We start from the raw sequence: 25,904 nt of genomic DNA on the forward strand, positions 1-25,904 counted from the left end.
CTATCCATCCATGCTACAATGACACAAAACCCTTCATTCCCATATAGCTGCATTCACAGTTAAAGGCTATTCTTGCCCCTTTGGCCCTGGTAATTAGCCAATATTTGGGAAAAAACAGAGAAGGGATTCAGATGTATTTGATATGATCCTGTTTATTGCTAAAGATCGTGACGAACTAACAACGAGTGTCAAATTCCTTGCTTATATTTTGCAAGTTCAAGCTCCTTCTCGAGATCACACTAATTTATTCCCTCATCTGCTCTACGTTTTCTGGCAGCTTTATGCTTCTCACATACAACCATCATCTAGTCAGTGCCTCAGCTTCTTAGTTTTCTTCAGTTGCAGGAGAATGCCTCTTATTGACAATAGTTAAATTCTGCTCTCAAGTTTTCTATCTGGCTGCTGCACTGATTTATGGTTTTTATTCTTTTAGCTGTCACGCTCCATAAAGAAATTTAATTACTTTTTGTATTCCCTCAGCGAAGAAGGTCTACTACACCCCTTCAACCTCAATGCAGTCTCCCAGGTCACCCAGCATTGCCAACTACTGACATTATTTTCTTGGGTCCATGTAAGCATTTGATAGTATTTCTTAAAACCACACTTGGAGAATTGTGAGAGAATGAAAAATGCCTCTTGTTTTCTTAGAACGGTTATAATGATGTTTTGGGACCAAATGGCAGAATAAATCCAGCCCATGACCCTTCTCAATGCTCATCTCACCAGGTGTCCACAGCTGCCACCTGAAATGGTGCCTACATCCGTGCCCGTAGGTTGCAACTCGGAGAGAAGGGACTGGGTTAAGAGGACACACTGCAGTAGCAAGCAGGTTTACGCACAGCTCACCCTGTCCCATCAGATGCACTTTTCTTTCTGCAGTCAAGAGCAAAATATCACACGCGAAGTGTCAAGCAAACCGAGGCTTTTTGCATCCTTAAGCAGGAACGACTGCACACTCCTGGATGAAAAGCTGTCCCTAGCAGGAAAGACCGACAGTAACACTGCAGTACAAAGATGGGATCTGCAGAGACATTGTCTCGACGAGAGTTCCCAGCAAAAGGCACTCGCGTCCCGTCTGTGGGCGCGTGGGCGGCCTGCACAGCGCCTCGGAGCTCCTCGCCCGTTGTGAGAGAGGCTCGGCCCGCCGAGACGGGTGGCACGGCTGCCGCGGCCCGCGCCCGGGGGAAGCAGAAACGGGGACGGCCGCGGGCACCGACAACGGCCGACGTCACCTGGCCTCACTCGCACCACGTGACGCGGGTGGGAGAAGGCCCGGGCCGGGCCGGGCCGCGCCGCCACCCGGCTGGGGTGACTCCGCGCGAGGCGTACCGGGTACTCCCCGCCACAGGACTACGCGTCCCGGCGTGCCCCGCAGCGCCGCGCGGAGCCCGTATCCCTCATACGTCACCGGCAGCGGAGCGCCGGCCCGGCGCAGGCCTGAGGAAGGCCGCCCGTGTGACATCACGCCGCACAGCCAATCCCAGATGGGAGAGAAAAACTGCCGGCTTTCAAATCCTCCGCCTCCCCCGCCAGCCCCTCCCCCATCGTCCCCGGCGGCAGCGTGAGGGCTCGGGCCGGCACCGCTCGATCGCCTCCCCCGGCAGCCAGCGGCACCGGATCCCTCGCGGCGGAGAGGAGAGGTGAGGGAAGGGAAGGGAAGGGGAAGGCGAGGCGAGGCGAGGCGCAGTCACCGCGGCCAGGGGAGAGGCGCGTGTGAGGTGAGGCGATCCCGTAGGCTTCGCCCCCCCGCCGCGCCCCGCCCGCTGCCCGGCTCCTCGCCCGGGGGGAGCTGCGGGAAGGGGCCGCCTCGCGGCGCTCCCACGCCGAGGCGAGGATACCCCTCGTGGATGCGGGTGGCGCGTGCCCGGCCACGGGAGCCCCTCCGCGTCCCCGCGCGCCACGGCAGGAGCCGTCCGCGCGTGGGGCGGGAAGGGAGCGTCGGCGCCGTCCCCCGGGGCGGCGGGGGGCGGTCACGGCGGCCGCCGCGGGGAGCGGGTAGCGGCGTAGCCGGCGCTCGGCGGCTTCCTCGGGGGAGGAGAGGAGCCCTCAGCCGTCATCGGGGCGAGCCGCGCTGGGAGGCTGTCGGGGCTGGCTGGAGGGTAACCTTGGGCGGTCACCCAGCGCTCCGGGAGCCGGGCTCTCGGTTGCCGGGAGAGCAGAGCGGGCTCCTCCTAGGATAGCACCGCAGGTAGCCTGTACGCTGTCTGTCAGTGTGGAGAGAGCGTTGTAATCAAAGCACGCGGCCGGACTGACTTTGGACCATCGAGAAGCGTGCAGCTTCATACAGTCTTTAAGTAACAGGGAAACCTTCTTCAGGCATTTCCAGATTTCGGGTTTATTTGCCAAATGTTTTAACTCTTCAGTTTTATTTTTGAAAGCTTTCCCTGCAGAAGAACCAGCAGTGAAGAGACCTCTGCTAGGTTGATAATGGGGTGTGGCTGACGTGTGCAATAAAACATGCTTCAGGATGTGATGATGAAGTTTGTATGTTGAAATTAGGAAGTAGCCTGTGTGTAAGGTGAAGAAAGTAAAAGGAGATTTAAGGGAAGGAGAAGCAAAGGGGTGAGTACACCTGTAGATTACAGAAGAGCATCGTAGTAGAAGATAACTCAGTTTTTAAACAGTAAAGTGATGAGGTATTTAAAAGTGAAGTTGAAGTTAGTAATGAACTAAGTGAACAGACTGATTTCCTTTGATCCTAACTTTTGTTCCTGTCTGGAAAAGCCTTCGTGGGTTGGAGGATGTCCTTCCTCTCTTCCTTCTCGATGTCGGATTGGCAGAGGTTGGGAACGTCCATCAGTCTGATGGTTGTGTGGCCTGGCAGGAGTGGAGTAAGTTATGTGAGCATCTTTCTGCTGGCAGCACTGACTTGAGAGGGCAGTCATCCTAGAAAAGTAATGCTGAGCAACCTTGGAGGTTGTTGGGTTTTTTTTCTGCTCTTATGTCCAAAAGCAATACTAAAGTTAATGACAGCTGAAGAGAAGCCATGCCCTGGGGAAGCTGAAGGCTTCACAACTAGGTACCAGGAGGGAAGTGTGCATATACAATTTTTGTTTAGGGGGTCTTTTAAAACCAGCACTCTTGAGCTCAAAGAGCGGCAAGAGTGTGGGTCAGCTTCGAAGTCAGACAAGAATGGAAGGGAACCAGTTTTCTGTTTTAGGAATGGACCTTCATCCCTTCTGGCACCTGAAGTCTGTTCTATAATATGTTGCTTCTAAGTGCTAGTTGTGTGTAGTCTTTTATCAATGTGGAGGTGCTGGGATAAGAAACATGCTCCGTTTATCCCGCTGAATGAATGGAGGCCAGTTACTTCATGCAGTGATTGATATTTGTTAAATAATGGTATGCAGATGCTGCTAGGTGTGGCTAGCTTCAAACTTGTGCCTCAAGGCAAAATGTTCGCTAATCCATCATCAGTGTAAGATCATCCTGTTTAATATGTGTGATGAATCTGTGTGGGACATCTGAAAGGAAAGAGAACCCACAAACCTGAGAGAGAGTTTTGTATGCAACACACATGATGTTTTCAGCAACTCGGTGGTTCTAGAACTGTGCTGACGAGGGCACTACTGGAGATAACATTGAAAAGAAAAAACAGTTGCGTTCGTTTCAGCTTGCTTTGGAGAACAGGGGAAATGTGCAGTGTTTATAATTAAAGGATGGGGTTTGGGGAGAGAGAGGAATATTACATTTTCATTGTGAAAGTGTTGTGCAAAGAGTAGTGTCTTCATGTGGCCTTAATCCATAGTTTTAGCTACTGGTTATTTATGGTTGTAAGAACTCCATCAAAACCCAAGTCTCGTCAGTATTGGAAGAATCAACACCATCTGACTGGCTGGCTTTCGAATATTTATCTAGCCTACCTGCCATAAGTGAGCTTTAGGGAAAATACTAATGACACCGAAAACTCAATTCGATATCTCGGGAACAAAAACACATTACTGTTCAAATAAATATGATTATTCATGCAGATTATGTATTGTAGTTTGCTTTTTTTATGTTGACAGTTTCTTTTAATTGACAGCTCTTAACATTTGGAAAAGCAGAAAAATGGCATCAGAAGACATCACTAAGCTTGCGGAGTCACTTGCCAAAACCAAAGTGGGTGGTGGACAGTTGAGCTTCAAGGGCCAGAGCCTTAAACTCAACACAGCTGAAGATGGTAAGAGAAAATACCCTTGTGTTTGGGGAGTGTCTCTGTGCGATTCTGAAGTCTTGGGGTAAACCTGCTAATCCTGCATGGCCAAGTTGTCACAATATTAGCTGTGATGCAAAGAGGTCGTTCAGCTACAGCTGCATCTGATAGAGAGGATTTCTTCCCTTTTGTACCTCGCTTTGACGTGCTACACTGGCAGTGCTACAGCTGGCGGCGTTGGAGTTACTCTGGTGTTTGATTCTTGTTTTCTTGCTGTTCTCTCCAAGTGCTTTTGACAGTCACTGTGTGTTAGAAGTCAACGTTCCTTTTAAAAACAGTAGGCAAGTGCATGACAGCACTTGGATGCTTCAAAGACCTGCGCAGAGGAATGGGCTGATATGTTTGTCCACTGCAATAGTCCAGTTTCTTCCCAAATTCTGACCAATTTGTTAGACTCTTTTTTTTTTTTTTTTCCTCTGGAGAATCTCCTTGATGGTATATGTGTGTTTCCCAATTCAAAATTTCTTGCAGTGGCTGCTAATGTACGAACTATTTGAAGAATATGTATATATTCTTAGAACAACATTTCTACCACACCAAACACCATGTTCTTCAGAGAGGTTATTTGCTGTAGTGCATACCTTTTTACTGATTTTAAAGGTTGTAGTAGGGCAAAGCCACTGAACTATGGGGAAAGGCTTTGAAGCCTGGGAACGGTAATGAGTGCCTGTTGACAGGAGAGAGTCGGCAGCCTGTTCCTGTGTCTTGCATAGGATTGCTCTGGAGTTAACTTGTTCCACCCTGACATGCTTGCTAAACAGGGATCTACTTTTGCCAGTCAGTGGGAATTTCTTCCTGTTGATGTAGCGCCAATTCCCATCAACTTTTAGCTTAGTCTTTGCATCTTTGTAGGCACATGCACTCTAGCTCGTAAACCATGTGCTGGATGGTAGAGGAATCTTACCTAGGAAGTAAGGAAACTTACTTTCGCAAATAGGAGGATGGCTATCAGAGAATAGAACTAGAAATAAATTATGAAAAGGCAGGGTGAGGAATGGAGAATGTTCTTTCTAGTGACCTGACACTTTGTCTGAAAGAATCCTGAAACAGCAATGGGAACAGAGCTAATGTTCAGCTGCTTTTGCGAAGGATAGTGTTAAACAAGTGCTGCTGCATCAGAATGTTACTGTGGTACCTAAGATAATAGTTAAAAGGTCAACTAGACTATCTGCTTTTTGCAGCTGAAGAAGTAATCAAGCAAATTGAGGAATGTGATGACTTGGAAGCATTGCGCCTGGAAGGCAACACCGTGGGCGTGGAGGCAGCAAAGGTCATTGCCAAAGCCTTGGAGAAGAAATCAGAGCTCAAGGTGAGAGCCTTAAGTAGGTGGTAGCGATGGAGAAGAAGTAATGTAGAAATACTGAAGCTCTATCTATGCTCTTCCTACAGAGGCCTGCCTCGAGTTAGCCCTAAAGTTTTCTTGGTGGTTCTTCCAGTAGGAAGAACAACCGTATGAAAGTATGGTAGAACTTGGGAACTTTGGGATAATAGGAACACTTTCTGCCTTCTTAGCTATTCCTGCTCAGAAGGCTTCCAGTCTTTAAGCTGGGAAGCTGTGCAAGGAAGAGTCTCTCTGCAGTGGCTGTGAACAGAGAACTGTGGCAACAAAACTTAAGTTCTAATGGGGAAGCTGGGTCATCTTCTGGAGAATGATCAGATCTTCTGAAGAATGAGTCTTCAGAGAATGCCTGAATAGGGAAGAAATAATGGAGAAAATGCACCAGGAGGTTTTTCTGTTTCCCTACTACTGTTTTAGCCTAATGTTAGGAGAATGCTGTGCTGCTAGAGGCACTGTCCTTCACAGGAGAGGAGTATGAAACATTGATTCATGTTAATCACCCAAGTGTGGCTCTTCAAGCAAGTTGTAGAGCTCCATACCTTAATAAAATCTGCATTCCTAATATGTTCTTCAGTTTCCTGCTGTTTTTTCCTGTGGTAATTTTCTCAGCAGACAAGAATTCCAGCTTGAATGCAAGCAAGAATTCCTGTATAGTGTTATTTGCAACGTGTGTTTCGGTGGCTTTACGTCCTTGCAAGTGAAGTAATTGCAACGTTAGTTCTCGTAGCTCTTTAATACAATCAAATGACAAGTCCAAGGCAAGGCAGGCAGTATTAAGCTGTCCCTAGTGATGTAATGCAGCTTGTATGTGTAAACCTCTGTACAACTGCTTTGTCCTAAATATTCTTAATGGTTTCTAGCTGTATGTTTCTTTTAGAGGTGTCATTGGAGTGACATGTTCACAGGGAGACTAAGGTCTGAGATCCCTCCTGCTTTGGTAAGTAAAAACTAGATCTGAGACTTCTGACTAATATAACTTCTGTTCTCACCTGTCATGCTTTTTGTGGGAGTACGTTTTTTAGCACAGAGCTGATCTTTCTCTGTGCTGTTAACACTAAGTCTCTCAAAATAGGTAAGTGATTTTTTTGCTCCTTCTGTATGAAGTGGAGAAGAGTTGATAAAAGGCCAAATGCAAGTCTGGGCTAGTGAAGAAGCTTGTCACTGGGGAAACATCCTCATGATCCATAGACAGAATGAGAACTAAGCTTTCTAAATAAAAGCGTATGACCATCTCTTCCAAGAAAGTTACAGAGCTCCTCGCTCCTTGTGTCCTGTGAAGCAAGAAATGATAAGCTCAACAGAATGAAAACAATATTTCTTTTAGCAGTGTAAAGGGGGAAACTCACTTTGAAAATGTGTATTTGACCTAAAGTGATGGGGTAACTTCTTGGTAACTGCCTTACGGTTATCTTTAGCTTAATTTGCACAACTACTTCTCTGGCTTTAGCTGTAAAGTTTTATTTCCCCGTGCGGCTTTGCCGAATGTCTTCAAAGTGGAAATTTTTGCAGCATTGCTGTCATACCTAGCCACTGCAGTGATGCTGTCACTAAAAGTCAATCCACTCCCTCCCACCCACTGCCGTCTGTTTCCTTACAGATCTCTTTGGGGGATGCACTCATCACTGCTGGAGCCCAGCTGGTGGAGCTGGACCTGAGTGACAATGCGTTTGGGCCAGACGGTGTGCGTGGCTTTGAGGCACTGCTGAAGAGCCCTGCATGCTACACCCTACAGGAACTCAAGCTCAATAACTGTGGCATGGGCATTGGTGGTGGCAAGGTAAGGATTGTCTCCTTTTGGTAATGAGGTCAGAACCAAGACTGGACTTCAAACTGCCCTACGCAGAATCACAGAATGGTTGAGGTTGGAAAGAAGGGATCTTTGGTGATCATCTAGTTCAGCTGCCCTGCTCAAGGCAACTAGACCAGTTTGCTTATGGCTATGTCTAGTCAGGTTTTGAATATTTCAAAGGATGGAGGCTTCACAGCCTCTCTGGATAGTCTGTCCCAGTGTTTAATAACCCTTACAGTAAAAAAGAGTTTTGTGTTCAAATGGGATTTTCTCTGCATTGATTTGTGATATTTGTGTCTGGCGCTCCCTTCTTTACACAACCTTCTCCTCATCCTGTTATTTTGGCCATTCTTACACATAGATAAGATCTCCACTAGAGCCTTTTCTTTGCCAGGCTTAATAATCCCAGCTCTAGCACTCTCCCAGTATGTGAAATTCTCTAACTCCTTAATCATCCTTGAGACCCTTTGCAGGACCCACATGAGTTTATCCATGTAGGGGCCTGGAACTGGACACAGTATTCGGATGCAATTCACAGGGCTGAGTAGAGGAGAAGGATCACTTCCTTTGACCTGCTGACAGTGCTTTTCCCAAGGCAGTCCCGTAGACTTTCTCTGCTGCAAGTGCATATTGCTAGCTCGTGGTCAACTTCTCACCCACTAGGATCCCCAGGTTCTTCTCTGCCAAGCTATTTTGCCCCCAGTTGACCCCCAGCTTATACTGGTACATAGGATCGTTCCTCCCCATTTACAGAACTTTGCGTTTCCCTTTAAACTTAGTGAGATTCTTGTTGATCCATTTCTCCAGTCTCAAGATCCCTTCCTTCTACATGTTTTCAGGGATAAATTTCTGAAGTAGGAAAAGCTCATCTGTTTCTCCAGGATATGAAAACAGTTCTATCCTAAACATGAGATTCCATGTCAGGAGAGCTAGTAGCCTTGGATTTGAGAGAACAGTGTTACCAAGCCTGGAACTCAAGGAACACCTGTTGGCTGAAGCAGAAAACCGGGACTAAGTGTTATTATCACGAAGACTCTGTGTTTGCCTGTTTAAGAATCAAAATTCTTAATAGGATCAACATGTCCTAGCATTGCAAAATTATCACTTCTTGCCTAAGCTTGTAGTGTGCAAATGTTGTAGTTACAGACAGTTTTATTGTAGACCTTACTGTAGAAGCAAGTACATTTCAGTGGTGACTGAAGTTTTTCTTGAGAGCTGGATATGCAAAACACATTTGGATTCTTTCAGAATAAGACACTGAGGTATTACAAACTGCTTTTTGTCTTTAGATATTGGCAGCTGCTCTGAAAGAGTGTCACAAGAAATCAAGTGCCCAGGGCAAGCCTCTTGCTTTGAAAGTATTTGTGGCTGGCAGAAACCGTCTGGAGAACGATGGTGCCACGGCCCTGGCTGAAGCCTTTGGGGTGAGTACCAAACCAGAGCTTCTTGACAGCAAATTGGAGCAAGATGTGCTCAAATGCTAATGTTAATGCATGCAGAGCTTGCCTCAGCTTGGAGGCTGTGCCTGCTTGTTGGTTCACTGGTTGCAACGTTGTTTGCTGCTGGAACTGGAGTCTTTAATGAGTGCAATTAGAATTGATGACTGAACGTTTCTGTGACCTAAGTTTCCAAACACATACTAGTGGCCATGTAAAGTAATCACTTGAGGGAGAACTAGGCATCTCCTGAGTAAATTAATAGTAGTCCTGTTCCTTCTCCTTCCTCTGTACTAATGAGATAGCTGGTACACCACCTCAGTGTCAGATTGACTTCTTGAGTGCTGCTTTGCCTAGTTGTTCAATCATGTGGCAAAAGCAACTAGAGGTTTTGCTAGGATTGTCCTGTGAGGGCTCTAAATGCTGCTTAGGTTTCTCTAGCTGTCACTGGCCAACTTGCACTTTTGTTGGAGAAAGAGAATTTATTGTGGTTGGGGCAACCTAATTCCCTTTTCTTTCCTCCATTGCTGCTAAAAGTGACTTCTGAATTATAATGTGTATTGTCAGATATATTAGCAATGATATTGCAGGTTATAAGTTCTTTTTGTAAAGAGCTGTCTGGATGTGATTTTGACTAATCAGTAATCATGGCAAAAATAAACACTTGAGAGGCACGTAATAAAGTGATTCATGAGGAATTCAGACTGAATGGCACTGCCAAAATGGGATTCATTGCTGTTTTATGAAATGATGTTTAGACTGTAAACAGTGCTCATACTAATTTCCTTACGGGTTTGCTTCTGCAGTCAGGGTAAAAAGTTGATCTTAATCAGAAAAATACAGTATCCAGTGTTGTTGCTTGGTCTGTTTCAGGTTGTTGAACCACAGGTGAAGAACTCTTGTTTTAAGGTCTCTAGAGCAGGCATGCTAGGAGAACGCTACTTGTGACTCTTAAGTTCAGGGCTTTGTGCTCATCTGACACTTGCCATGAGCCTGCAATTTCACTTAGATTTGTAACATAATTGCTGGTAAATAATTCTATGTTGAAAAACTAATGGAGCTTTGAGTTGGAGGAAAACAATTTTAAGCAAATCCTAAAGAGTCGAGCACTATACTTTAGAGTTGAAGTATGTCTCCTAACAGCTTTTTTCATCTGCATCCTTTCCCAGATCATTGGGACTCTAGAAGAGGTCCATATGCCGCAGAATGGAATTAATCATCCTGGCATTACAGCACTGGCCCAGGCCTTTGCTATCAACCCGCTGCTTAAGGTTATAAACTTGAATGACAACACCTTCACAGAGAAAGGAGCTGTAGCCATGGCAGAGGTGAGTTGTTCTAAGTTGCTTTGAGTTTGTCTTCTGCCTCCCAGTCTCCTCAAATAAGTTAGCATTAGCACCTCTGGGTTGGTAGAGCCACGTGCAGCGCTGTGGTGGGAAAGATGACCTTTCAGGAGTGATAGGACATTCATTTACTTGCCTGTCTGTACTTTCAAATTGTGCTGTCTTACAGACTCTGAAGGCGCTTCGGCAGATTGAAGTGATCAACTTTGGAGACTGCCTGGTGCGTTCAAAGGGCGCTGTTGCTATTGCTGATGCTGTTAAAGAAGGGCTTCATAAATTAAAGGTATTGTCTTCTTGCTGTTTGGCTTTGAATCTCTTTTGAAAATGCCTAGTTTCCCATTTCCTATTTTTCTGTCCATTCTCCTATCACTACTAATTATTTTAAAGTGGGATTCGCTTCATCGCAGGATCCGTGCTCACAACCTGACAGCAGTAAGCTGTATTGTAGATCAGTGGCATCGCCACATCCAGCTAAGGCTATTCTACATGGAGGTGTACCAGTGACCTGTTTAGTCTCCAGTCAATGTTTTGCAGCTGTTGGTTCAACTCAGCAAGTGCTATTCAAGAAATCTGATAATGGAAGTATCTGCTTTCAGAACCTTTGAGAGTTGTGCGCGAGGACTGGGACGTTGTCCTTCATGAACAGCTTGTAATCTCTTCATTTTTCAGAGTTCATACAGTTAATGTTTTTTTCTTTGTTAGGGCATGTATGCAAGGTCCAAATATTTTTATTTTTTTGGCAATACCACAGCCTCCTACATCAGTATTTGCCCAGGACTTGCATTTGACAACTTTCTAGGCAAGCCTAAGTCCAGTCAGTAGTGTAAGTAAGCTAGGATCTCTAGAAACACCTATGGTGGATCACAACTGTAGTGGAGCTGATGCTGAACACACAGTTCCTAATCTTGCAAGCTTACAATCAAAGACAAACATCCGGCTGAGTGCTAATATTTGTTTACATATATGAACCTGGTACAGAAACGGGTAGGTGTGTTGTGGTGTGAGATCCCTTGCTCAGGCTTCTGATTCTACTGAAACTAGAAAATATGTCTGAATCTCCCAGGAAAACTTAAGTCAGGATTCTAATGAGGGTATTGAGATGAACAGCCAGGAGTTAAATCCTTTTTTCTAGAGCAGAAGTGGTTAAGGGAGGGTAGCATGAAGCAATCATAGCTGATTCATTCTGTTCAAGGACTGCTTCCCTTTTGCTGTTAATGTTAAATCTCTTCTCAGGAAAAGATTGATTGAACACAACATGGAATGGTGGGGGATGGTGCCTGGCTGTTGAATAACTTTACTTATACTAGTCTGTCCACACTGTTTCTCTGCTGACTGTGTTTACCAGAAGCAGTACCACTGTAGTTTGTCTTTTGAAGGTCTTAACTTGCAACCTAAGCGTTCAAAAGCAATTGCGCCATCCATTTAGTATAGTAGCTACCTTTCTTCTGTAAGACTTAGTGATGTGTGATGCTTAGTGATGCTGTTTTGACCCTTAAATATGTGGAGATCTCCAGTCAGCTGGTTGCTGAGGACTGAAATGTCTGCTGCCTTTTAGGTGAGTGGTCAGAATGGTCTGGTCTCCATGGCTATTAGTAAAGTGGTTGCCTTCAGTAGTGCTGCTTTTAATAATATGTTTCAAAATGACTCTTTTAGGTATATGAAGTAGGAGTATGTGTCGGGTTTTATTTCCAATTAAAATACTTTTTTGCCAAGAGCCTCTTCAAGTGAGTCTTTCCAGAACACTTGTGAGCACGTGAAGCTCTTGGAGATGATAGATGTTAATAGGAATTCTGCAAACAAATGTTGTTCTGCTTCTTAGGAACTGAATTTGTCCTTCTGTGAGATCAAACGAGATGCTGCTCTGACTGTTGCTGAAGCTATTGAAGATAAGGCAGAGTTGGAGAAGTTGGATCTCAATGGTATGTAATTTGACTAGATCAAAGTACGTCATCTGATCCCAACAAGAAACTACTAGGAAGAATGTTGACAGTATCACATATTCTAGTCTTGCAATTGTCAGTGTTTAAAAAATGGTACTCAGAGTAGCTGAACTTGGATGACCTTGGGACAGGAAGAAAGTTAGATCCTGAAAGTTTTCTTAAGCCATGAACTCAGTTAATTGTTCAAGTTAAGCGGTTTTGGCACATCTCTTAAAGTGGACAGATTAAACTGAATCTGTTCTCAGTAAAACATTTTAATTGCTCATTGTGATCTCAGATATTTCATACTTGCAAACAAAAGCCTCTGTGTGCATCTCTGCAGAAGAGTGGGAGAACTTTGACCAGATTTGCTTTTGCTGTTCATACCTTGGGTCACGGCATTTCAGTGGTACTGTGTTGTGTGTCCTTGTTTTAGAATGCCTGAGAACAAGAGCTTTTTATAGAACTAGCAGGAAGTCTCTCAAAGACATTGAAAAACTAGGGGTCTTGTTGTCTCCAACTATTGTGTAATGCTGCTGAAATTTGTTTAACAATTGCTTGATTCTGCTAACTGAAGTCGCATTGGTGCCTCTAAGGTGCTGTATAGAAATGACTGATAACTGTTCAACTTCAGAAACGAGAAATGGCAAGAATATACAGCTAATTCTCAAGAACAAACTTGTGTGTGTCTGTTAAGTCTAATCCCTTTCTCTGTCAACCTAGGTACTGTCATGGGAGAAGAGGGATGTGAGCACCTCCAGGAGATCTTGAAATCTTCAATATGGCAGCTGTGCTGGGATCTTTGAGGTAGGAAGGGTACCAGAGTTGAACCAGAATTTTTCCAACAATTTTCATCAACACTTTCATTCCCTTATCTGTTTTAAAGTAAGAACTGTAACATTGCAGATGGATGTTGGTCTGAGCGTGCAGTGTGGAGCACAGTCAAGGGATTTCATAAGCAGGATAAGCCTTGTGTCTTGTGTTTGTTGATGGACTTATCTTAGTGTTAGTTATTGATTGCATTCCTCGCTCTTTGCTTGCCATTGTCAATCTGGGTGGCTGAAGCCTGAGTGTCTTCTTAATCTGTTGTAGATGGAGATGTGCTTCTTGCAGTAAGACTTGAGGGGAGGCTGCTTTTTTGTTCTTGAAAAAACGTTTGACTTCCAGTGTACAGGAATTGCAAGTGTGTAGTTAATGTAACATTTAACTCTCAAACCTTAGTGATGATGAAGGGGAGGAGGAAGATGATGAAGAGGAGGAGGAGGATGAAGATGAAGAAGAAGAGGAAGAGGAGGAGGAAGAACAGCAACAGCTGAAGGAGAGAAGCCAGGGAGAACAGGAGTCACTGACTCCTAAAAAGATAATTGATTCACAGGTAAGCTGACTTCTAGATGCATTGTTGTTTCCTCAGCTGGAGGAGAGTAAAGGAGGAAATGAGATCTGGAGTGAGTCTGAACTTGGAGTGCTGGCAGGAGTTCACATTCCTGTTGGGCTGGCACTGTAGTAACAGTCATGGAGATAACATGCAGGAAGGAAAGCAAATGGATGACTTGGAAACATGTCTTGTTGCAGTCTGTGGTGTGCGTAAAAGTGTGGAGGGAAGGCTGAGTAGCTATTGTAAGAAACACAGGTAGACAAAGTCTTCCCATGTCTAGAAAATGGTGACAACCTTGTATGTGCAATGTCATGCTAGTGTATTCTGGCTGTTCCTACTCTGAGCTCATTCCAGCCTCAAATAGTTTTCAAATAGAACAAATCCTGACCTGTCTTATGTGCCTTTACTGATGAACTAATTTATTTACTTCCAAGAGTAAACCTGAGCTGGATCTGCCTGTTTCAGGATTCGACACCAGTGCCATCTCCTCCTGTGGATGTTGCCACATTCCTTGCTTTCCCATCGCCAGAGAAACTGCTGCGACTAGGGCCAAAGTGCTCTGTGCTGATAGCTCAGCAGGTAGGTGAGCCAGTGGTCTTCTATGCTTGATTGTCTCCCAGAATCATTTAATTCCCAGAGGTGATAACTTTCTCTCTTGAGACCTAGGTTTGCATCTTCTCCCCAGTGATCCTGAGTAACCTTATGGAGGGAGATGATGCAGTTAATGGTCATGGTGGCATCAGAGCTGCTACACAGAGTAACTTGGTTTCACAGTGTTGCACATGCCTTGTGGTATGGCCAAGGCAGAACTGATCTCGGTTAACTGGAGGCTGTAGTTCTTCTCACAGCCCTAGCAGAGACCCATTTTCTGCAGCTGGCGAGCAGTGAACTGAATTACCCTTGATTTTTATTTTTTTTTATATTTTTCTTGTCTTTCAGACGGATACATCTGATGTAGAGAAAGTAGTTACAACTCTCCTAAGGATATCCTCGGTCTTCAAAGATGAAGCCCCAGTGAAAACAGCAGTACATGAAACAACAGGTGACTGGGTCTTTCTTCACTTCATGGTGTGACCTGCTTCCCTGTCAAGGACACCAGTGCAATGCAGAGGAAGGCCCTGTGGGCCAGGCCATTGGACTGTTTTGTCCCTGGCAGCAGGAAACTCCAGATAACAAAGTACCCAAGCTCTGCCATGCTGTTGAGTGGAGTGAAAGTAGAGATTCATTCTGCACTTAGCATATCTTGTGCTTCCAGAATACTTGTCCTGAGGGACCCCAGGAAACAGTTGAGCAAGTTTTCTTACTGTGTTCTCATTCCTTTTGGTTTCAAATGAAAGGAGAATTCTTGCTGGCCTTCAAATTTAGGGCTCTAACTCTTGCTGCTGTATTTCATCTGATCGTATTTATGTGCGTGTGTGCACATAGCACGCGTGTTCAAATGCATTGAGTAGACCATTTTGTGATGCATAGGACTGAGGTCAAATTGCATCTAAAGCTTGGCAGTGTGTGAATTTGGAGGTGGGTTTTTTTGCATTTTGGGTGGTGTTTTTCTTTTTTCTTTTCCTTTGTATCAGGCCTTATACTTAAGGACTAGGTTTTGTATGTCTCAGTGTTTCAGAGGTTATACCTAGTCCCTGCAGAGACAAGTGGAATATTAGCAAATGTTATCTCTCAAAACCCTTTTAACAGTTGATATTCCCTGAGTTCCTGTATGATCAATCTTGTTCTTAAAATCTGTTAACAGCGTCACTTTCTTTATTGTTTAGTATGATGCATTTATTTCTTTTTAGATGCCTTGATGAGAAAAACCTTCACTTCTGCAACATTTAATTCTGATGCATTCATCACAAGCCTCTTGATCCACATGGGATTACTTAAGGTGACTAAGCAGGAAAGAGTTAAGTTATAGTCTGTTTAGGCTGTTGAAGACTAGACTGGCTGGATTTTGGGTAATTATGTTGCCATGGAAGCAGCGGGTGCCTGTGCATGCCTGTTGCCCAGGGACAATGGAAGTCTGCAGGTCCAGCAGAAATTGCAAATTGCAAGGTTGCATTAGGATGAAGGAGGTGTTAGCCCTTGTACCTCTTCTGCTTAATGTGCTCTGCATTCTTAGTCATCCCCTAAAGGTAGGGAGGGTCAGGTAAGGAAATAGTGCTGCTGCTGGACTGTGGTGTCTATAAAAAGCCATGTCCAGGAGTTTAATCTACAATATTGTTAGTTAATGTGGTCCTGTAGGGCATCTCTTAGCAGCATGGCTCAAAAACATATATCCTACTACTCATGCTAGATCAGTAGCATTCAACTTCATGCTCTGGAGTATCTTTGCCAAATACTAGAGTCAAAATGTAGTCACCATGAAATAACTTTATCGTGAGAAAGGTTGGAGGGTCGGTAGGAGAGTTCTGTACTGCAAACAAGGGTCGGTAGGGAGAAGTTCTGTCTGTCAAAACAAGGGTTTCTTGCTGTCTCAAGACCTAGAATCTGAAATAGAAACTTGGACTGAGACAATTCTAAGCCACAGAATAGCCATAATCTATGTTATATCAGCCTGCTTTTTAATTAGATTTGTAGATTTCCTTCTGGTAATATCCAGCTTATGTATGACAGCTGTTGATGTGCTTGGATACATCTTAATTTCCTAAAAATCAGTTTAGTCTTTCCTTATGTACATTGGACTAATGCTGAGCTTTTGTCTTCTCAGTCAGTTCAACTGAACTGGAGATGGCTTTCTGTTCTGCAAAATGCTTGTTTCAGGGGCTACGACCTACCTCATCCCATACAGAAAATGGCAAATATGCATGAGGCACAATTCAGACTTGTGTTCTAGAGAACTCTTTCAGACCAGGAAGTGGCATTGATATAATGCCCTTGAGGATTAGCCAGATGATTGTTTTTCCTCTGTCATACAGAGGACTGTTGATGAATTAGGCATATGTGGCAGGGAACAGCTTCCATCATTTTCTGTCCCACATAGCTGGAAGCACACAAGCAGCAGATATTCTTAGCACCATGAAATACAAGGTCCTATATGTAGGAATGCAGGTCCAGATCCTGCCTACAGAATGAAGGGCTTTACTTGGGATGGCAGTGGAGAAACAAATGAAAAACAATTAAGAGTTAGGACATGTAGGTTAGCATCACATTAGGAGCAAGAATAACTTATGCATTATGTAAGCAGGGGAACAGCAATAGGGATGATTATCTGCTTTATCTTGTACATAATTGTGAGACCAGTTCTGGCAATACTGCATCAAGTTCTGAGGGAAGCATGCTGAAGAACTGGAGATGGTACAAAAATGAGCTACAGAATAATACATGAAGAATTTGTGTAATTAAGGAAACTGAATTCTCCATTAATTGAAGTTGAGTGAAATTCCTTAGGAGAACACTTTGGTACTGGGCCTCTGAGAAGATTTGGCTGTTTCACGTCACAAGTTCATTACTTCCTTTTCCTCATTGTTGCTGCTGTCAATGACTGGGCTCTGCTAAGTACTAGAATGTCTTGATGCTGCTGTATCTCAGATGCTGGTGCTGGGAAGCTATGGAGTTGGAACATTGTACTTAATCATGAGCAGCTTTCTCTCCCAGTGTCTGGCAGCACTGCATTCAACAGAGAATTCACTATCTCTGTGAACTAGAGTGGATTAGATAAAATAGTGATTGTCTGATGTCTGACTTCGTCTTCTTGTCCTTTTCTCAGAGTGAAGAGAAGATCAAAGCTGTCCCAAGCCTCTATGGTATTCTTATGACCTTGAACCATATGGTCCAGCAGGATTATTTCCCTAAATCCCTGGCCCCAGTTCTCTCAGCTTTTGTCACAAAGTGAGTATTGTACTTGCCATGCAGTCTTCTCCATGGGAGCTAGTGAAACTGAGGGTTAATAGCTACATGCAAGCTGTTCTGTTAAAGCCCACTAAGTATCTGTTCTGAAATTAAGGATTAGTAAGTAGTTTTCATGGGCCTCTACTTTTATCTTGCTTACTCCAGAATGCGAGGTTTAGAATAAAAAGTCTTGAGGTCTAAAGAAGAAATGGTGGAAAGCTGGTGCTGCAACTGGCCGACTCTGAAGCAGAGGCTGATGCCAGTCACAGAAGAGGTGTTTTGAGCTTAAGGAAACCTGCTGGGTTTCTAGCCACTGCTTGAGTGAACTATGAATATGCTGGATCTAACTGCACCCTCCAAATCATCTGAGTATGAGAGTCAGAAGAGCTCTACCTGAATTGTCATGCAGTGTAACTCTGAAAACCAGCAGATCAAAACATGTGCAAAACACAAAAGACTGAATTTGTTCCTAAATGAAAAACTGTTCCTACTGTGAAAGCAACAAGGCTAGTGATTTCTTTGAGAACTAAATTGGGAGCATAAGTGCTGAAGCAGTTGCTTCTACTGCCTGCCTCTATTTAATGTTGTTACTTGTAGGATAGGTATAGAATCAACTCCTGCCCCCACCAGCTTTAGTTTCTTTAATGTCTTAAAGCATGGATAATGCAATAGCAGAGGAAGCCATAACTCTTCATATTAAATCAATGTGAACTTCAGTGTCACTCACCAGAAGAAGGTTTCAGGCTGCAGCTCCAAAGCAGGTTGCCACTTCTCCCACAGCCAGGAGGAAACGGCCCTCCTTTTGTAGAAGGGCCTTCACATTAATCGATAATTAACTTCATTGATAGCAGCTGGATCCACACTTTAGTGTTGATGTAATTAGAAAAAACACCCCAAATAGTCCTTTCCTCAAGAGAGCAAAGACTGCAGCAGTCAAGTGGAGAAAAACATTCAAAAAAAAAGGTCACTTTAAGCAAAACAAGCAGAGGTCTGAAATCTGTTGGAACTCAGTGGCTCTTTGGCTCAGCATGGACCACGTGCCACATAGGGCAAGAGCAGCTTTTAACAAATTCCAGAACAAGGCTTAAGCCTTCCTGATTTTCTTGGTGTGGAGAATATGCCAAAGTTTGGGATCTTGTGCTGATGAAAGGCAGAGGCATCCAATACTTGGGGTCAGTACAAAACATGGGCGATAGGGATGCAGTCAAATATTGGTAGTCAGTTTTTTCTTTCTAGGATTGGAAGTGGGCCAGTTGCGACAGGGATGAAGAATTTTTCCAAGCATTTCTCCTCTTTTTGTCTTGATCAGGCTAAGAATTAGGCAGTTACAAGCTGTTGTGGGTTAGGCCGCTCCAGCAACCAAACCCTACAGTCACTCACTCACCCTCCCCCACCCCAGGGATGAGGGAGAGAATCAAAGAAGAAAAAGAAAAGAGACCCGTGGGTTGAGATAAGAACAATTTAATACTACCGCTACCAATATATATGTACGGATATGTACAAGGATAAATATACAAACGAGTGATGTACGGTGTAATGCCCACCACCCCTTGACCAAGGCTGTCTCTTCCCAAAGCTGCAATCCTGAAACAGATAAATCCTGATACCACAATCCTGGATGAATGGGAGGCCCAAAATAGAGAGCGAGCAAGAGAGAAAGCACTCTGAGAGTCCGAAAGTGAGAGTCCCGGAAGGGCAAAGCCCTTCTTTCTGGCTGACCCTCACTTTTATACTGGGCATGACGCTGCATGATATGGAATACTAGTTGGCCAGTTTGGCTTCAATCCTAAATCCAAGTACAAATCACAAGGGGAATCGTGACCCCCTTGTCCCAGCTATGCTCCCCCCTTACCCTGTTGTGCTCCTGCACACTGACAACAACACAGCAGCTAGAAAGTCCTTGAGACCTCAGTGCCAACTACAAACATCAGCTTGCTATCAACATTCTTCTCAGAGCGAGCCTCTGAGTAAAACTAGAACATGGAGCTCTTCTAGCTGCTAAAAAGAAGAGCTAACTCTGTCCCAGCTAAAACCAGGGCACAGCCAATGACCATATGTTTTACCAATTGAACAAATACACCTCCAACTCAATCATTATAGATTTAAGCAAGAAATATCAGGAGTTGCCATGGGAAGTTGTCCAGACAGATCACTGGATTTCTGCTGTTCCTACACTGCTGCCTGTGCCTGTGATCTTGCTTGTTGATCAAATAGATATGTACAGTGTAAGGATACAATACCAGCCCTAAAATAAAAAAGTGAAGAAAATGATGGCTTACTTCATCAGGCACTAATTATGCAGAGACCCAGCTTGATCAAAACAAGCACCACTAAGTGTCTATCAGCCCCAGCCCTCCAAACAGAGGATTTTAATCGCTTGAAGTGGGGAATATTGAAAAGGTGACTTTGATTCAATGCACTTGACCCTTCTAATTGTTTATGTCAGATTCCAGCACCTAGAGTAGCCTCATGACTCAACTTGACGTGTCTCTTCTAAACAAATTTGCTCGCGACAGGCCCTTGGTTCCCCTCTCCCTGTATGCGTGTATGTAGTCCTCTCCCAGGCTCCAGGCCTGCAAAATACCAGTGAGTATTTTTCATCTGTAGGTGATGCTGTATGTGACAAAAATAAGAGTAAATTCTGATCTTAATTAATCAACAATTCCATTGAATACATAGCCAACATTTCCCTACAAGTAGAAGAGAGGAAGGTCTCTTCCTGAAAGGGAGAGATCGTTCAGAGGTCCTGTAAAAGCTGAGTGAGAGCCAAGAGTCTCTGGCAGTAGGAAGGCAGATCTGTCTGTCTGCCTGCCTTTGGTACGTAAGGGTGCTAATGCCAAGCCTGCAGTGTCCCTGGTGCTATGAAATTCTTGGAGTTGAAGCTTTCTCTGATTTGCAAATCCCTCTGTTGCAAGGTGTGCTATTATCATAGGGGAACTTATGTCTCATGCGATGTAATGAAGTCAACACTATATGCAAGCAGTAGACCTTTGCGTTTTATAAAATACATGTATTTGTAAAATGCTTTCCCTAAGGGAACAAGGAGAACAGCTATTAGATCCTTTACAGTTGCCCGGAGAGATCAAGATCAGTTCAAGAACCACACAGTCCAGTTAAAACAGCTTCTCGATTAACCTACAGCCCTTGTCTTTACTTAGAATTCAGTCAGAACGAAATCACATCCTAACCTTAACTCAGACCTCTGACTGGTTAACCCAGTACTCTGCAGAGCTCATTTGGTCTTTGTTACTGCAGCAAATCTACTTCCACTCTGTCAACCCGTGAGTCCTTCATTTGCAGCAAACTGGTACGCACATTTGTGATATTTTCTTTGTGGATTGCAGTTAAACTCCTTTGGGCTTCCAGAGCTGTAACGTTCTTGCAGCTGTTTACGCTGGAGCTCTGCTGCCTTTCACTGCAAGGGGCTTGCTTCTAGAGTAGTCATTTGTTTCATGACAATTTGTGATGATGTGGGTAGTGGTCTCCATTCAAAAATAACAACAAATTATGGATATGGACTGTAAGCGGCATCCATCTTACTCTGCTGCTGTCAGTCTTTATTTTCTTTTTCCTGGACACAAGAGGGTGCTGTGAATCCACATGTGCCTTTCCATAATTCTTTAGGTGGGAACGCTGAACTATCTGCTTGCCTGCTTGTAAATTGCTGGAGGTGATGGTGGGGTTTTTGTGAGGGGGTTTTTGATGCGTGTTTTGCTGGGGTTTTTTGGCTATTCTTTGCTGTTGAGTTGCATTGCATTGCATCACATCACTGGCCTCTTTCAACAGCTGGTAACAGAGTGGCAGACAGTTAACTCCACAGCAAGTAAGGAGGCTTGGTGTTAGGAGTGGAGGCTGTGAGGGAGGTTGGCTGTGATCAGCATCAACAGTTCAGGCTATTTCCAAAAATGGGGAGCTGCCTCACAAAATCAACCTGCTCATTGTGAACAGGGCTAGGTCTTCCAAAGATGACAGCTTCAATACCTCACCCAGCCACTTGGAAGATAAACTGCCAGTTGTAATTGTGTCCTGTCTGTTCAGTGTGGGGCGCTGAATGGCTCTTAACAGGGGTTAATTCTTCTTCAGAACGTGCTTCTGTTGAACCATAGCATACACGGAGCCCTGTACCCCAAACAATCTCTGCAGCTGTTGCCCATGTACTAGAAATCCAGAGATTAACTTTTTGCTCCTACATAGATGCTCCCATCTTTATTTCAGTTCCCCCTTCTTTCCCAAATTGAGTAGATCTCATTGCTAGTAAGGTTATTTTGCTGTGTTGAAGTAGGAGAAAGGTAAAATTAATGATTTCTGTTCTCAGAACAATGGAAGACATTGGATCAAAATTCTTTGAAGGAAGTTCCCTAATGAATGGATACAGACTGTTAGAAGTTGCAGTGATGCTTGGGGAACAGCTAGCCTGTGGAAACAGAAATATACATTACTGGGAGGTGATGGGAAGGTTAACGAGATTTAGCCTAGTGTTAACTCTGATGTGACTGTGTAGTTTCAAGGAGCAGGTTATTCTACATGAGGTAGACCTCGATATTGCAATCTCTGTGCCAGGCTCTTTCAGACAATGGTTGGCAGGTTCTGTGGGCTGTTTGTAAGGGCCCCCTGGAAGGTGGCCCAGCAAAGCCAGTGAGGTGTTACTTGACCCCAGGGGCGGGGAGGGCCTTTTTTTAACGATTTAAGCCCTGAGGCCAAAGTCACCAGCAGGTCAAAGATAGCAGATGACTAGGTGAGAAAAGATTTAAGTAGAGACAGCTTGTCTTCTGTGTTTGGGGCCCTAAATGGTTTATCTATATGGAAAATTCTACTGGGAGGGAAAGGGGCTTCCACACCCACTCACTTCTTGCTACCCAGACTGAGACACTGGGCTGCAGAGATCAACAATCTGCTGGTGGCTTTTGTACTTGTGGAAGTAAATGTTCTTGTTCTTGGTTGTTGTCTTCCTGGCTTGGACTCAGCAACAGGAGAGCGAATTTTCACAGCAGGCTCTGGATGGGCAGCAGTGATCTGTGCAGAGATCAGGGAATGGTTTCAGAAAAGATGACCAAGGGGAAAAGATGTAGACTTTTGGGCATACGAGCCCAATGCATTGAAATGGTGTTTATTTGCTCATTCAAAGTCAGATACAAAGCAGTTCCTAAATTCTGTCTTTAAATTTCTCTCTCCTCTTTCTACAGACCAAACCGTGCTCTTGACTCCTGTTCGTTTGCTCGCCACATGCTCTTACAAACCCTCCACCAGCTGTAAGAGACAAGAGATGTGCTGCTGTGCCCTTCCCTCCTCATAGGACTGTTGTCTGCAGAGAACTCAGAGCTGTGTGGTTGGAGAGGATCCCAGAGCTCATATAGACATGCTGTCCTTCTTTTTTCTCCCCCCTACACCCCCTACACCCTGACCCATAGGAGGTCTGTCCTTCCTTCGGCTTTCATAAACTTGGACAAATCCTGCTGAATTTTTTTTCTACTCCTCGTGAAGTGACTCCCTGATCTGCAGGACAGGTGCTTATGCTAGAATAAATCAGTGCTGCTCTGAGCTCTGCGAGAATTGAAAAGAAGAGTTCTCCGCTTTGGTCGCATTGGCAAAGGTGTGCCAAGACTAACACAGGGCCCAGAAGCACTCTCGTCAGGATCAACCCAGTTGTGCATTTATTTTATTTATTGGACTGTGACTCCTGCCTGATAGCATTAGCACTGTGCAAGAGAGAAGCTATGCTGCTGCTGCTGCCCTGCGTCTCCAGGCCAGGGGAGTGCTTGACCCCTTCTGCTGCCTGGGGGTCAGAGGGGAAGGTGTGCTCCCCTCTGTTTCTTCTTTCAAGTTCATTTGTCAAGACAGTGTGTTGCTGATTTGTATGTTAATATACTACTCCCCTGCAGCTGTGGCTTGGAATATTTGTGTAGTGTGGCTGACGCTGGTGGCCATTGCTTAAGGGAGCAAGCATATTTTTATTGTAAATTTTTTTGCCATCACCTGTGTTGTTTCCTCTTCCTGCCCTTTCCCTGTCCCTTTCCCTTCTTTTCCTAATTAAATAGGCTTGGTTTGGAAATTAATACAATTCATGAAATCCCTGTGGAATACATGTTCCCTTTCTCCCCCCTTTGATAAAACACTGGGAGTGTGCACTGTTCATGTGTTTGAAAGCTGAGCACCTGTAAGAGCGTGAAGAATTAGGGCTGTGCTGATGGTTCTTGGGTGGGGCTGTGCTTTTTCCCTTGTGCTGAAGGAGTAGCAGCAGATGCTCCCTGCACGCGTTTGTGGCACCTACCTGTAACCACTCCTGAGCATACCAGCCTCTTCTTTCAAGCCTCTGAGAACTGACACATTGTTTCCTCTTTAGGCAGCAAAGAGTTGTTTCTTCCTTCTCTGATTTCAGTTGGAGGAGACTGTGCATCCTCCCTGACCAGACCTTACAATTGACAGGCAGTGCGAGTAGGGCCAGTGCAGGAAGAAGTCAAGGAAATGGAGTTAGTGGTCCCCCTTGTGAGAGGCAATGCCCCACAGTGGGCAGGGTGCATGTGTTTGGCCTCTGCGCAGGAAAAGCTGGTGTTAACTCACAGGGTGTGCCAGGCACCACTGACAGAAGAAAGGGCTTGGGGCACTGGACTGAAATAAAGTGTGTGGTATGTGCAAGACCTACTTGTGCATGCTCTTGGATTACGTTCTTCTGCGTTGTGGGCCTGTTCAAGGCAACCACTGGTGCAACTGGGGTGACTGTGGAAGTTTGTGTGGCTATGAATCCAGCAGATGCAGGAAAGCGGTGTCTCTTGTCACTCTGGCAGGGGAGGTGCTGGCCTTCATTTAAGAGCGGTGTCCCCTCATTAAAAAAAGACTGCCCTAAGGCTAAATGCAAAATGCATTTTCTCCCAGTTTCTGACTGAAGCTGGAGCTCTTCTGTGTCCAAACTGGTAAAAAAATTGACTGAAGTGAAGGTACCTGCATCTACAGAAGGAGCTTCAGTTGCTGCATGCTGAGCCCTGCCTCCTTCACCTCATCCCATCCCCTTCCTTCAGCTGTTCGTTGTCAATGCAAATCTGTTAAGTTTTGCCATGAGCTTGGGGACAAAATTGAGACATAAAAGAATCTGTATCTTCTGGAAGTCTTGAACCTAGCGTAGCTTCCTTGGAGCTCTCTGGCTTCTTGCTGCTCTTAATGTCCCTCTGCCCTGGAGGAGGAGGGTCATGGAGAAAAGGAACATGATGCAGAGACCAAGCCAAGGGGTTAACCGCTGCAGGAGGCCATCTGCAGTGGGTCCCATGGAGCATGTCATGTGTGCAAGGTGGGCTGACAGAGCCTACAAAATTCAGAGGGATGATGCTGCTTGCGCAAAGACCTGTGGGACAGATCATGGAGAAAACCTATGCGGAAAGCTTTGAGTAGCCATGCCATAGTAGCAGAACGGGTGATCTTATCACAGCCTTCCAGTACTTAAAGGGGGCCTACAGGAAAGCTGGAGAGGGACTTTTTACAAGGGCGTGTAGTGATAGGACAAGGGGCAATGGCTTTAAACTGAAAGAGGGCAGATTTAGATTAGATATAGGAAGAAATTTTTCACTCAGAGGGTGGCGAGGCACTGGAACAGTTGCCCAGAGAAGTTGTGGATGCCCCATCCCTGGAAGTGTTCAAGGCCAGGTTGGATGAGGCTTTGGGCAACCTGGTGTAGTGGAGGGTTTCCTTGCCCATGATGGGGGTTGGAACTAGATGATCTTTGAGGTCCCTTCCAACCCAAATCATTCTATGATTCTAAGTGTGAGATTGATCCCTGAGTTCCTTTTGAAAGCAAACAACATTTAGAAACAGGATTTTTCTGGTCCTGGTATTTAGTATCAAGATTAGGTGCCTATAGGAAAAAGGGGTGCATGAGAGTAGAAGCAACAGTGTCTGCAGAAGATAAATTTGCTTCTAGGTAGGACATGGACTCAGAAGTCCCTTAAACTTGGCTGTGTCCCTCAGGAGTAGGGAAATAAAGAAGAAAAGAATGAGAAGTGCTAACTCTGGTTTCCATTAGAAGTTGTTCCCAGAGGATGACTGTTTCCCAGCTGTGCCATAGAGAAACTTGAAGTCATTCCAGTGCTGCTTCCGCCTGTCTTGTGCAACCATCTCACCCTAAAAGCATGCTGTTGTCAGAAGTATTTTAATTTGAACTTCATTAGTCCAGTAAAGCAGCAGTGATGAAGAGCTCTGTGTGGAGAAGTTTTGGGGGGGCATCTGAGAGCAATGAATCCCTATAGTGGTGGTAATGATACCGGGTTCCTTCCAGGTAAAGGTGAAACATTTGAAACGTTGAGTGGCTGTAGAACCCCCTTGCAGAAAGGGATCTGGGGGTGCTGGCCGACAGCAGGCTCAACGTGAGCCAGCAGCGTGCCCTGGCAGCCCCGAGGGCAAACCATGTCCTGGGGTGCACCAAACACAGCATAACCAGCCGGTCCAAAGAGGTGATTGTCCCTCTGCATTCAGCATTGGTGCAGCCTCATCTCGAGTACCATGTGCAGTTCTGGGCCCTGCAATTTCAGAAGGCTGTGAAGGTCCTTGAGCGCATCCAGAGGAGGACAGCAAAGCTGGTGACAAGGCTGGAAGGCATGTCCTATGAGAAGTGTGAAGGACTTTGGGCTTATCTAGTTTGGAGAAAAGGAGGCTGAGGGGTGACTTCATTGCTCCCTACAGCTTCCTGAGGAGGGAAAGCGGA

The 25,904-nt window shown here is 45.0% G+C and overlaps 1 protein-coding gene across 1 annotated transcript; it reads left to right on the plus strand.

The window, feature by feature from the left end:
- The first annotated feature begins 1,584 nt into the window (after positions 1-1,584).
- Positions 1,585-23,001, plus strand: RANGAP1 (Ran GTPase activating protein 1). Its single transcript, XM_086610163.1, is given in 17 exon segments — positions 1,585-1,640; positions 4,025-4,162; positions 5,377-5,504; positions 6,412-6,471; positions 7,132-7,311; positions 8,613-8,747; positions 9,929-10,087; positions 10,272-10,385; positions 11,922-12,021; positions 12,745-12,792; positions 12,795-12,828; positions 13,243-13,396; positions 13,862-13,975; positions 14,336-14,438; positions 15,187-15,275; positions 17,097-17,218; positions 22,402-23,001. Coding segments are annotated over 16 exon segments (1,722 nt in total). The 5' UTR covers positions 1,585-1,640; positions 4,025-4,050; the 3' UTR covers positions 22,472-23,001.
- The last annotated feature ends 2,903 nt before the right edge of the window (positions 23,002-25,904 follow it).

This window comes from Tauraco erythrolophus, chromosome 4 (genome assembly GCF_009769465.1).
Source record: "Tauraco erythrolophus isolate bTauEry1 chromosome 4, bTauEry1.pri, whole genome shotgun sequence".
Lineage (NCBI taxonomy): Eukaryota > Metazoa > Chordata > Aves > Musophagiformes > Musophagidae > Tauraco > Tauraco erythrolophus.